Raw genomic sequence first — 13548 nt, 5'->3', positions numbered from 1 at the left:
AATTGCGAAAAAGTTCTAAAATTGCATTAATTGCGAAATTCGCAATTGCAAAATTGCGAAAAAGAAATTGAAATTGCGAAAAAAATAAATTGCGAAAAGAGGCTTTGGCTTCGCCGGCTCATTGCGGCTTTGCAGTCGGGTCATATTAAGGAAGAAGTTCTTCTTTGTTCTCCTTCTCGAACTGTCTTCCCTTCAAGGTTTCTCCAATCGGTCGCATTCAATACGTTCATGGTTTGTGTTTGCTTCACTACAATGATACGATGCTTCATTTCGATTTGTGTTTGCCTTTAATCCCGTATATTGTATTTGCTAATCGAGAAATTAAATAAATAAATCAGTATTGCAATAAATCTGAAGCTCTCCAGTAACTGGAGTTTGTGACGAAAGATTCAATATGGAGTAGTCTTTGTACCAAGGAGTCCGAGCACCAACGAGGAAGTCTCATCTTCTCGTCCTTGTCTTGTACAAAGGTGAGGGAGGGGTGGGGTGGTGAGGAAGATCGTGGGACAAAAATATCAACTTTTGTTCAAACTCAAGACCTTCTCGTTTTGGAGCACGTCCCTCTCTGCTCTGACGCGACCGAGCTGCTCCTGAAGCTCCAGGTAAACCGTTTCCAGATCCGTAACGCGCAGCTCCAAATGTTCCTGCGCACGACAGGCCGCAGTCATGTGTGTGTGTCGTGTCTATACGTACACACATGTTAGTGAACATGGGATGAGCTAACACAGGGATTGAATCATAATTTCTGGAAGGTCAGGCAAACGAGAGAGTAATAAGTCACGTGATGTGCATGCACTTTGTGTCGCTTACCTTAAGCTTATGAAGACTAAGGTAGTCTTTTTCGTGCATCAAAATTTTTTGCTGCACCAAAGGAAGAAGAAGAATGCACAGTCGAGATATGTCCTTCGACTTGTGAGACGTTAAAAGCATCATACGTGAGACGAGTCACACAATGTGACGACAATCAAGGAAAACAATGTGAATGAGAGTCAGAAGAAGAAGAAGAAAAAGGAGGGAGGAGGAAGAATCGTCTTAATGAAAGCGAATTCAAAGGGAATCGATGTCACAAAAATCAGTGAGTGCTTGATTGGAATGAAGTGTCACCTGCCCTCCAAAAAACATCATAGTAAAGCGCGGCGTTACGCGCGCTGCTTGTGAGCAAGGAGGAAGCGGACAAGCGGTAACATATAAACGCCTTTATTCAAGACTACACTGTAACACTGTACCGCTCCGGGCTGGGCGCCCGGTGTCTCTCATGAGGCCACGCCTACCCCTCGGACGTGGCCACCGCCCACTTGGTGCGTGGAATGATGTCACCACGCCAGTGGGCTTTTGTGTCCGCCACACGCGCCCCCCCAGAATTCCCGCGCACCTGGAGGGCCAGTTTGCGGGGCAGACGAATGACCCGGCCGAAGCGCCCCCTGGCGATCGGCGGCGTCCGGGGTGCAGGGATGCCAGGTGGGATGCCCCTGGCTGCTCCTGGGATGGGTGCAGGACCGGGGGGCGGCGTGGCGGCGGGGCTGGGCGGTGCCGGGGGTCCGCCCGCAGGAGGGCGGCCCCGACGTGGGGGTCGGGCCACTGGCGGTGGATGGTCCACATCGAGGTGGGCCGGCTTGAGGCGGTCTACCGAAACCCGGTCAGGAGTACCGCCGATGTCCAGGGTGAAGTGCTTCGCCCCGGTCTCCAGCACGCGGAAAGGCCCGTCGTACGGGGGCCGCAGTGGTGTCCGATGGGCATCGTGGCGGACGAAGACGTACTCCGCCGTGCGAAGCTCCGGGGCGACGTGCGTCGGTGGGTGCCCGTGGCATGCCGTTGGCACCGGGGCGAACCTCTGGGCGGTCTCTTGCAGAGCGGAGCGCTGCTGTGCCGCGGACCATGGTGCCGTGGAGTCGGGGAGGAACTCGCCCGGCACCCGCAGCGGTTGCCCGAAGACCAACTCCGCCGCGGATGCGCGCAGGTCCTCCTTGGGCGCCGTCCGGAGGCCCAGCAGGACCCAGGGGAGCCTGTCGACCCAGCCGCCGTCGCGGAGGGTGGCCCGGAGCGCGGCCTTCAATGAGCGGTGAAATCGCTCACACAGGCCGTTAGCCTGGGGGTGGTAGGCCGTGGTTCGGTGCAGCCGGACCCCGAGCCCCTGCGCAACCGCCCCCCAGAGCTCCGAGGTGAACTGGGGGCCGCGGTCGGATGAGATGTCTGAGGGGGCGCCGAACCTGGCGACCCAGGTGGCGATGAAAGCCTGCGCGACATCGGCCGCCGTTGTCGACGCCAAGGGCACGGCCTCCGGCCACCGGGTGGTGCGGTCCACCATGGTGAGGACGTGGGTGAAACCCCGCGAGGGGGGCAGAGGTCCCACCAGGTCCACGTGGACGTGGTCAAACCGGCGTTCCGGCACCGTGAACGGGGCCAACGGGGCCTGGGTGTGCCGGTGCACCTTGGCGCGCTGGCACGCGAGGCATGTCCTGGCCCAGCCGCGGACGGCCTTCCGGAGGCCATGCCAGACGAACTTGTCGGCGATCAGCCTTTGGGAGGCCCTCGCGCCCGGGTGGGACAGGCCGTGGATGGCGTCAAACACCTGGCGCTGCCAGCCCGCGGGCACAATGGGGCGAGGACGCCCGAGGGAGACGTTGCACAAGAGGGCCACGCCCGCGCCGTCGAACGGCACCTCGGTGACGCGGAGGCCCGTGACGGCGGTCCGCAAGGCCTGGACGTCGGGGTCAGCGGCCTGGTCCGCTGCCATCCGGGCATAGTCGATGCCGAGGTGGACTGCGTGGGCGACGGCCCGGGAAAGGCAATCCGCCACCGGGTTGTCCTTCCCCGCGACGTGCTGGATGTCCGTCGTGTACTCGGACACGGCCGAGAGGTGACGCTGCTGCCGGGCCGACCACGGCTCGGTGACCTTGCCCATCGCGAAGATCAGCGGCTTGTGGTCGACGAAGGCAGTGAACGCCCGGCCCTCGAGCAGATGGCGGAAGTGCCTGACCGCCAAGTGAAGTCCGAGCAACTCGCGGTCGAAGGTACTGTAACGGCGTTCGGGCGGGCGAAGCTGCCGGCTAAAGAACGCCAGCGGTTGCCAAGCTCCACGCACCCATTGCTCGTGCACCGCGCCCACCGCGTAGTCCGAGGCGTCGGTGGTGAGGGCGATCGGTGCATCGGGCGCCGGGTGCGCGAGCATGGTGGCGTTAGCCAAGGCGAGCTTCGCGCCCGTGAACGCCGTGTGCATCTGCTCGGTCCAGGTAACGTCGCCTTTGCCCGGCTTACCTCGGAGAGCTTCGTGCAGGGGGCGCAGGAGCTGGGCGATACGGGGCAGGAACCGATGGTAAAAGTTCACCATGCCCAGGAACTCCTGCAGCCCTCTGATCGTGCGGGGGCGCGGAAACCCCTTCACCGCCTCCACCTTGGCCGGCAGGGGGACGGCTCCGTGCCTGGTGACACGGTGCCCCAGAAAATCGATTGTGGCGGCGCCGAACCGGCACTTTGCGGGGTTCACAATCAGGCCATGCTGGCCCAGGCGTTCGAAGAGCGTGCGGAGGTGGCGTAGGTGCTCTTCGCGGGACGCGCTGGCGACGAGGATATCGTCCAGGTAGACGTAGACAAAATCCAAGTCGCGCAGGACGCTGTCCATCAGTCGCTGGAACGCCTGAGCCGCATTCTTCAGACCGAAGGGCATGCGCAGGAACTCGAAGAGTCCGAATGGCGTGATGACCGCCGTCTTCGGGACGTCCTCCGGCCTGACGGGGACCTGATGGTAGCCGCGTATGAGGTCCACCTTCGAGAAGAAGGACCTGCCCGCCAAACGGGCGGAAAAGTCCTGAATGTGGGGGACGGGGTAGCGGTCGGGAGTCGTGGCGTCATTGAGACGGCGATAGTCCCCGCACGGTCGCCATCCCCCGCCGGGCTTCGGCACGATGTGCAGCGGCGACGCCCAAGCGCTCTCTGAGCGCCGAACGATGCCGAGTCGCTCCAGGGTAGCGAACTCCGCTTTTGCCACCGCCAGCTTCGTCGGCTCGAGGCGGCGTGCCCGGGCGTAGACCGGTGGCCCGACGGTGGGGATGTGATGGGCCACCCCGTGCTTGACGGCCCCCGCCGAGAAGGTGGGCCGCGTGAGGGCCGGGAAACCGGCGAGGAGGCGGGTGAATGCGTCCGCTGCCGGAAGCGTACAGACCAACGTGGCCGGAACCGAATCGTTCGGCAAGCCGCTTGGCAAGCCGCTCGTTGAGCTGGGCAACGCACATGCGAGCGAGCTGAACGTCTCGGCCTGGACAAGCCGTCTGCGCTTGACGTCGACCAGGAGCCCATTAGCGCACAGGAAGTCCGCGCCAAGCAGTGCCATGGGCACGTCGGCGGTGACGAACGTCCATCGGAAAACCTGCCCTCCAAACCGCAGAGAGAGGCAGCGTTTTCCGTACGTACGGATGGGCGTCCCGTTCGCGGCAAGCAGCGCGGGGCCCCCACCCGCGGCGTGCTTGTCTGACATGCCGGCGGGAATGACACTCACCTGTGCTCCCGTGTCGCACAGGTAACGGCGCCCGGAGAAGGTGTCCGTTATGAACAGCAGGCTGCTCGAACGGCCGGCGCTCATCGCCACAATTGAGCGCCGGCCCGGGCGTTTCCCGACCCTTTGAAGGAGCACGGCGGATGACACCGCCGAGCTTCGTGGCCGAACTTGGCGTGGAACCAGCACCAGGTGGTGGAGCTGGAGGAGCGCGGCTGGCTCCGCCAGGCCGGTGGAGTCGACGGGTTTCCCCGCGGTGGCGGTTTTCGCCGCGGCGGTGGGCGGGGCGTGGCGGCGTTCACGAGGTGCGTATCAGCATGCTGCTGAACCACAGCGTGCTGTAGAAGATGATGCTGTGGAACATCAGCGTGCTGTAGAAGATGATGCTGTGGAACATCAGCGTGCTGTAGAAGATGATGCTGTGGAACATCAGCGTGCTGTAGAAGATGATGCTGTGGAACAGCAGCGTCGAAGGCCGTGACGGCCACGCCAACGCTCGCCCGCGTGTCCGAAGCGGCGAAGTACTTGTCCGCCTCGGCCGCCAATGCTCGGGGTTCCGTTAGCCCGGTCCCGGCCAACGCGAGGCGAACCTGCGCTGGAAGTTGGCGACGGAAAAGCGCCCGGAATAGCGAACCGGGGGCTTCGTCGCCCAACAGTGACAGCATATGGTCCATTCGGACCGACGGGCGCGTCTCACCGAGCTCGGGGAGATCCAGGAGGCGGTCGGCCCGTGCGTCGTCCGTGAGTCTGAACGTGGCTAGGAGTAGCCGCTTGAGTGCCTCGTACTTGTGGCCGTCCGGTGGGTGGCGAAGGACGGACACAACTCGAGCGGCCGTGCCGGGCCCGAGGGAGGCGACGACGTGGCAGTAGCGCGTGTCATCGCCGGTGAGGTGCCGAAGCTGAAATTGGGCTTCGGCCTGGACGAACCAGACTTCGGCCTGAGCCTCCCAAAATTCCGGAAGTTTGACGAAGGCGGCCATGGCGATGGCGTCGCGTGTGGAAGGATCGCTCCGGCAGATCCAACGTCGAGGGTCACCAATAAAGCGCGGCGTTACGCGCGCTGCTTGTGAGCAAGGAGGTAGCGGACAAGCGGTAACATATAAACGCCTTTATTCAAGACTACACTGTAACACTGTACCGCTCCGGGCTGGGCGCCCGGTGTCTCTCATGAGGCCACGCCTACCCCTCGGACGTGGCCACCGCCCACTTGGTGCGTGGAATGATGTCACCACGCCAGTGGGCTTTTGTGTCCGCCACAATAGAATCTCCTGTAACAACTTCCGGCTTTCAGCACCCGCCCAGCCCATGTTGCGCTTCCATTGCTGCCAACCTGCTGTTCAAGCTCAAGCTCAACCCCCTCCTTCATGACAGGCCTACACTATTCTAATGCGAGTGATTATTACTCACCTGAAGCTGCTCACGTTGCTCCAACGCTTCAGATAATCTGCTCTTCAGGATGCTCTAGTAGGGACAAGGGAGAGTTTAATCAGCCGTGCATACAAACTGCAATCTCGCCATAAACTATCCACACCATCACACCTCCAAGTAAACGGGGCCTATATAGAGGCAAAGGTATCATCTCTGAATAAAGGCCGATACATTGGCTCTATAGGACCTTTATGTTATGTGTAAGAGGTGGGCGATGAAAGCAAACATCATTGATTCTACCAAATGCTGACCGAGCATTGCCACACAGCTATCGTATCACCTTGAGGTTGGGATATTGCACAGGCCTTTCGACTCCATGAACACAGACCGAGCTGGACATCAACTATGGCCGACATGGTCAGAAAGACTCGCACGTTTACCACTTCATTACGGGACAAATATGATGCCAGGATGGATGATCTGGCACAAGGGCAGAATAGGCCGAACTGGTCGCAGTGGGATGGAACGAGATCATGAAGAGTAGAATTCATGCTTTATCTATTCGTGTTTATCCAAGAGTTTGTTTCTACTGACTTGAGTAGAAGGACTTCAGCTATTGACCTTTGGACGGCCAAATAAGAATCCAACCATGACACAAAAACATACTCGCCATCCTCTCCCCATCAATGCCTTATTTGATACGAACAAAAGTACAAAGGTTTCCGGGTATCAATATCAATATGGCTTCCTGACGGGAATATGAATGAGGAGGGGGGAGAAGATGAGGGAGGGAGGAGGGGGGAGAAGATGAGGGAGGGAGAAGGGAGGAGAGGAGGGAGGAGGAGGAAGGGGAGAGGAGGAGGAAGGGGAGGGGGAGGAGGAAGGGGAGGGGGAGGAGGAAGGGGAGGGGGAGGAGGAAGGGGAGGGAAGGGTTGAGGAGAAGGGGAGGGAGGGAAGGGGTGAGGAGAAGGGAAGGAGGGAGGGGAGGGGGTTAAGGGGGAGAGTAGGAGGCGGGAGGAAAGGGGGAGAGAAATGGTGAGGAGAAGGAAAGGGAGGGGGAAGGAAAGGAGGGCGGAGAGAGAGGAGGAGAGGATGGAGTGGAGGGAGAGAAATAAGGGAGGGAGGAGGGAAGGAGAGGTGGGGAAGTGAGGAGGAGGAGGAGAGAGAGAAGGGAAGGAAGGTGGAGCGAGGAAGCTGGAGGGAGGGGGGAGGAGGAGGGGAGGGGGGACGAGGAAGGGAGGGGGAGAGTGACTTTATCGCACAAAAATGTTAGTCAATGAAAAAATGGGTATGTGAAAAACAAAAAGGTAGCTCTGTCTACTGTAACACCATGGCTTGCAAAAGCAGCCTGAATAATGTTCACCAAGTGGTGGTTCGCCCCGTTAATCATTCATCACCTTCTCTGTGCTCATTCGTTTATTCATTCTTATTCGTTCGTTCGTTCTTCGACCACGTGTTTCTCCCCCATTTCCCCAGATAGATTGTCAAATTTCAATTCGTTATTTTATCGTCCATGTGATATTGTTTGATTATAGTTAGTTTTGGTTTGAATTTCCTGTAACTCGTAATTAATTAATTAATCGTTTTCTGCTCATCGTGTGTGGCCTTGTAGTTGTACCCCCGTCGGTGTTTTGTTAACTTAAGTGTGTTTTGCTTGGCTCTTGGTTTTTTCCCTTCTACCCCGAACATAATACTGTCTAACGTTCTAAATCCCCACCCCGCCCCCCCCCAAAAAAAACAAAAAAAACCAAAAACATTTATTTTATTTTCTCCACGTGTACTGTTGTCTCATCCTGTATTTTCTGTCCAGGTGTGCTGTTCGCCCCACCCCCATTATCTCCTTGCCATCCACCGTTTGCCCTGTTCACGTGACTCGTGGTGGTCCCTCTCGGCTCTCCCCCCGTTGGTATTTTTGTGCATATAAGATTGTTCATAGTTCTGTTTAAATATTTTTAAATATGTTTAACCTTTCCCCTTCTGTTTTTTATTCAGTGGTATATTACAACACGCTGTTTTTCTTCCTATTTAAAAGGCTTTTCTCAATTTCCTCTCCAACTCATTCCACTTCAAAAAAAAGAAATTCAATATCTTATACGTCTCCCTCACTACATGGTCTAAATTCACATTCATTCCATCCCTCCTCCATCATCCTGAACCGGATTGCTAACTTGAAAATCACAACAAACCCAATTTGTTATCAATGTTCGTCTTTCATTAATCATCCACTTTCTAAACTCCCCTCTTGCCCCTCCCATCCAAATCCCCCCCCCTTGCACCTACACTCTGAAACTTCCCCCTTGCCCCACCACTCTTAAACTCCCCCCTTGCCCCTCCACTCCTGAACTCCCCCCTTGCCCTTCCCCTCCTAAACTTCCCATTTGCCCCTCCCCTCCTAATCCCCCCCTTGCCCCTCCACTCCTGATCTCCCCCCTTTCCCCTTCCCTCCAAAACTCCCCCCTTGCCCCTCCCCTCCTAAACTCCCCCCTCACTCCTCCCCTTCAAAACTCCCCCCCAATCCCTCCCATTCAATTCTCCCCCCATACCATTCCTCTCCAATTCTCTCTCCTCCCCCCTCCTCCTCCAAGCTGCCTCCTCCCCACTTCGTCTCCCTTCTATCTCATACCTCCACCCCCCCAAACCTTCTACTTTCCTCTGCCCCCCCTCAAACAACCCCTCACTGTGCCGCATCCCTTCACCAGCAAACCTTTCATCCTCCTCATCCTTCCCTTTCTTGGAACTCTTCTGCAACATCTGAAACACTATCAACTGCTCTCCCTACCTCCCCCTCTCATCCTTCATCTTACCCTACTCCTCCCCTCCCCTGTCCTGTACCCGATGCTCCCCCTCTCTCTTCATTAACGGTATGGACCTCAAACATCCGGGGCCTTCGCTCAAACCTGACTGATCTCTCCATACAGGTTGCTTCTGACAATCCAGACTTGATCTGCTTAACAGAGACTTTCCTCCTTCAAGATGTCTCTGATTCCTTAATATCTCTTCCTGGTTACTCCCTCCTCCGGTATGATAGACCTGAGCCTCGGCCTGGTGGTGGGGTGGCTATCTTTGTCAAAAACTCTCTTCCTCACTCTCCTTGCACTGCTCTCTTTCCTCCTCACCCGCAGGAGTACCTCTGGTTACGGCTTCCTCTCCGCTCCCACCTTTTGTTCATATGTGTTCTGTACCGTCCCCCAAACAGTGATGACTCCATCTACATTTCAATGTCTGACAACATGGACCAACTTCTATCCACTCATCCCAACTCTCTCTTCCTCATATGTGGTGACTTCAACTGTCATCATGCCACCTGGTTGGGTGTGGGTTCCTCTCTCACTAGTCATGGCACCTCAGCAAAGGACTTCTGTGACTCACTGGGATTGACACAATCTGTCAATTTCCCGACCCGGATCTCAGCCAATGGAGTATCTTCTCTTCTAGACTTGATTATGACAAACTTCCCTGCTAATGTCTGCTGCTCTTCTTCTGCTCCAATCGGTTCTTCTGATCATGTGCTTGTCAAAGTGGACATCTCTCTGGCCATTCTCAGAGAGCCTCCTCAGCGTCGACGAGTCTGGCATTTCACTCAGGCCGACTGGGACGGTCTTCAAGCAGCCATCAATCGTCTGGATTGGTCTCCCATCTCCACTGCCTCTGACATCAATTCTTCCTGGGAATTCTTCCAAAGCAAACTGATCTCTCTCATGCACAGATTTATCCCATCTCGCCTTCAATTGTCTTACCCTTCCTCCCGTCCATGGTACACTGAATCTTGTGGTGAGGCAGTTGCCCTGAAACAACTTGCCTTTGCCTCTTGGAAGGCTAATCCAACTGAAGGAAATCTCAGTTCCTTCCACCAAGCTCGGAACAAGTGTGTGTCTACCCTCAGGAGTGCCAGGAAGCACTATCTCTCCTCACTCAAGAATGAACTCTCAAACCTGTCTCCTTCCTCCAAATCCTGGTGGCGTCTGGTCAAATCCGTTTCTGGTGTTTGTTCCCCCTCCATCCCCTCCCTTACCTCAAATGGCCACACAGTTGACATCGCACGTGACAAAGCCGAATGCCTCAACTCTGTGTTCGCCTCGAAATCCTTAGTCCCAAACCCATCTCTCTCTGTTCCCACCTTTCCCAGTCGAACCCAACTGCTCCTGGACTCTGTGTCCTTCTCTCCTGACAAGGTGGAGGAGTTTTTGTCAAACCTCGACTCTGATTCTGCAACTGGACCAGACGGCATCAGCCCACGGGTCCTAAAATCCTGCTCTGCCGCTCTATCTCACCCTCTCTCTGTTCTTTTCACCCTATCTTTTGCTCAAGGTCATCTGCCAGCATCCTGGAAATCAGCTAACATTACCGCTTTACACAAAAGAGGTGCAAAAACAGATCCTTGCAACTACAGACCAATCAGCCTGCTCCCAATTATCAGCAAAGTCATGGAATCCATCATTGCTTCGGATATGAAATCTTTCCTCTTCTCCAATGGCTTGATCTCTGATCATCAATTTGGTTTCAGACCAGGTCACTCTACTCTGGACATGCTGCTTCTGCTGTCTCAACAATGGATGGAGGTCCTCAATGCCAAACAGGAAATCAGAGCTGTCTCCCTTGACATATCAAGGGCCTTTGATACGGTCTGGCACCCAGCTCTGCTCACCAAACTCTCCTCCTATGGTATCCATGGAAATCTCCATGCATGGCTTGCGGACTTCCTCTCTGGTCGTAGTCAACGTGTGGCCCTGAATGGATTTCTCTCATCTCCCCTTCCTGTTCAGGCTGGAGTTCCCCAAGGAAGTGTGCTGGGCCCTGTGCTTTTTCTGGTCTTTATCAATGATCTCTCTGACTCTCTGGAAAATCCTCTCTATCTCTTTGCTGATGACTCCACTCTCTGCCGCTCCATTCCTCTTCCCTCAGATCGGCAGTCTGCAGCCTCCTCACTCTCTGAAGACCTGGACAAAATCACAGACTGGTCAAACAAGTGGAACATGTCTTTCAATCCTGCCAAATCTCACTCTCTTACTATGTCTCTCCGAAAAGATCGACTGGACAACCCTCCCATCTACTTTCTCAACAATCCTCTCCAAGAAGTTCTGTCACTCAAGCTTTTGGGTCTCACTATCTGCCATGATCTTTCTTGGGAAAACCACATTTCCAAGCTGGCCTCCAAAGCCAGTCGCCGACTGGGCATCCTCCGTCGTGCGAAGTCCTTCCTCGGCACACCTGAGCTCCTCACCACATACAAGGCTTTCATCCGCAGCTCAATGGAATACTGTTCTCCCCTATGGGCTGGTGCTCCTGCCTCACACCTGGCTCGGCTTCACGCTGTTGAATCCAAAGCTTTCAAAATCATTGGAATCTCCCGCGATGAAGCTATCTCTGAGGGCCTTTCACTCACTCACCGCAGGCAGGTAGGTGGTCTTTCTGTCTTCTACCGACTCCTCTCCGGCCTTGCTCCCCCAGCTCTCTCTGTGCTCTGTCCCCCAAATATTCCTACAGGTCGCACAAGATCTGCCAGCAATCCTCTGATGGTTAAACTGCCGAAATCTCGGCTCTCTGCTCACCTTCACTCTTTCATTCCTCTTTTCTCCCGCCTGTGGAACAAACTCCCACACTCCCTTCAATCCCTCTCCTCCCTCCAGGTCTTTAAAACAGCTGTTCACCACCATCTCTTATCTTCCCCCATCCATAACCTTGATCTTTTCTACCCCCACTAATTCACCCCAGATCCACCTTGTTTGAAATTCCAACTTATTTCCTGGAAATCCTGGCAGTGTCCATATGTTTATACCTCTCCCACCCCCCCCCCCTTCACATGCCTCCCCCCCTTCACATGCCTCCCCCCCAAAGCCCTCTCCCTCCCACAGATCTCTCCATGTCTCCATGTCTCTCGGTCCCTGCTCTCAAATGTTGTGTTTGTGTCCTTCCCCCTCTCTCCCCATCTTGTCTACCGCTCCCGATGTTATTTGTTTTATGTGTCTGTTTGTCTTTCTGTGTGATTAATGTTCGCTCTTTCACGAGCCTCGATCTTGTATACAAAAAAAAAAAAGAAAAAGAAAAAAAAAGGGTGTTATAACACACCCAAACTCTCCCCGGCATTGTGACTAATTAATTAAGTACACAGGCATTTCTCACTTCATTTGTCGAGCCCTCCAACAAAATGGGTGCTAAGGAATGGCTGGCTTGGCAAGCGATAGCAAGCTGATTGCTTCTAGTTGAGATGGCCGAGGAATTAAAAAAACAGATCGATTTCAAGCAACAAATCAAGTAGAAACAACTGAGAACAGACAAATTCAAAAAAGGGTGTTAGAACACACCCAAACTTCCCCGGCCTTGTGAGTCAAAACAAAAGGGAGCTCTGTCTACTGTAACACCATGGCTTGCAAAAGCAGCCTGAATAGCATTCACCAATCGCTAGATATGGTAAATTTTGTCAGATTTCACTCCAGATTTGGACATTCTTTAGTCTACAGCACCCAATCCTCATATCTGAATCCAGATTTTGATGATATGCTTCAATTATGTAATGATAATAATCGATCGTGTTTTGAAGGCAAGGCACGTTTGAGTAGGCCAAAATAAAATGGCGGCTTAAGAACCCAGCGAGGTGCAGTGGGCTGACCAAGATGGCAGGCCGCCATATTGGTAAACCATCATATCGGATTTTTTCTTATGAGAACCTCGTTCATCATCTTCAAAAAGGATGTTATAACACACCCAAACACCCAGTTCTCATCCTTGCAATCTGTTGAAGGTCCAGGTGTATGCATGCAAAATTTGGGGCCTCTTGGTTTCATGGTGTTGGACTTATGGAGGAGACAGACGGACGGACAGACACTTTATTATGATATATATCTATATGATAAAACAGGAGAGATATTGAGTTCAAGTGAATGACGAAACGCCCGCCGTAAGGGTTTCTACTTTCTAAGCGTGACATTTGCGGATCGCCATATGCAGATTCGCCAATGATTGGGTGTCGAACCATTTAAACGGGTACGTTTTTCGTGGAAGTCCTTCACAAACATGCTGTCCATATCTGACGTGCGACTGAAGGTGCCACAGGAATGTGGAATTTATTGGTTTCATGCTTGCTAGTATATACAGGGTGAGTCAAAAGTAGCGCCCGATTTCTATTTATTAACAATTATTTATTATTAACAATATTAATTATTAACAATTATCATTAGCAACAACAACATTATTAACAACAATTATTAACAACAATTATACCCGACAATTATTAACATGACATCCCAGAAAGAATCTGACAGCCGAAAAAACAGAAATCGGGCGCTACTTTTGACTCACCCTGTATGTATGTGTGTGTGTGTGTGTGTGTGTGTGTGTGTGTGTGTGTATGTGTGTGTATATATATATATATATATATATATATATAGTTACGTTTATGGGGGTATTGTGACACATGTGTTAGTTTGGCAATTGTGTTGGTTTGGCGCTTGTGTTGGTTTGGCAGATGTTTTGGTTTGTCACATGTGTTAGTTTGGCGAATGTGTTGGTTTGGCAAATGTGTTGGTTTGGCAATTGTGTTAGTTTAACTAAATTATATATATAACAATATATATATTGTTACGGTTTTCCGCCGCCCTTCCTACCCTTACCAAGGGGGGATTAAGCCCCTTGTTCTTTCTGGGCTGGCATAACCGAGACTTGAAACGCCCCTTCCGGGCAAAAGCAAGGTAGGG

The 13548-nt window shown here is 53.7% G+C and overlaps 1 protein-coding gene across 5 annotated transcripts in view; it reads right to left on the bottom strand.

Annotated features, from left to right (window-relative positions):
- Positions 1 to 13548, bottom strand: part of DIXDC1 (DIX domain containing 1) — an 88539-nt gene that overhangs the window by 13310 nt on the left and 61681 nt on the right. For all 5 annotated transcript variants that reach the window (XM_068121732.2, XM_068121731.2, XM_068121734.2 and 2 more), the window contains 3 exons: positions 5897 to 5950; positions 811 to 861; positions 540 to 644 (listed from right to left, as the gene is read on the bottom strand). In XM_068121732.2, the coding sequence (XP_067977833.2) occupies positions 540 to 644; positions 811 to 861; positions 5897 to 5950 (210 nt within the window). The remainder of the gene's footprint in view (positions 1 to 539; positions 645 to 810; positions 862 to 5896; positions 5951 to 13548) is intronic.

Source organism: Myxine glutinosa, chromosome 7, assembly GCF_964187855.1.
Source record: "Myxine glutinosa chromosome 7, kmMyxGlut1.1, whole genome shotgun sequence".
Taxonomy (NCBI): Eukaryota; Metazoa; Chordata; class Myxini; order Myxiniformes; family Myxinidae; genus Myxine; species Myxine glutinosa.
Note: the sequence above shows the minus strand (reverse complement) of the source record. Positions and strands in the feature narration are given on the sequence as shown.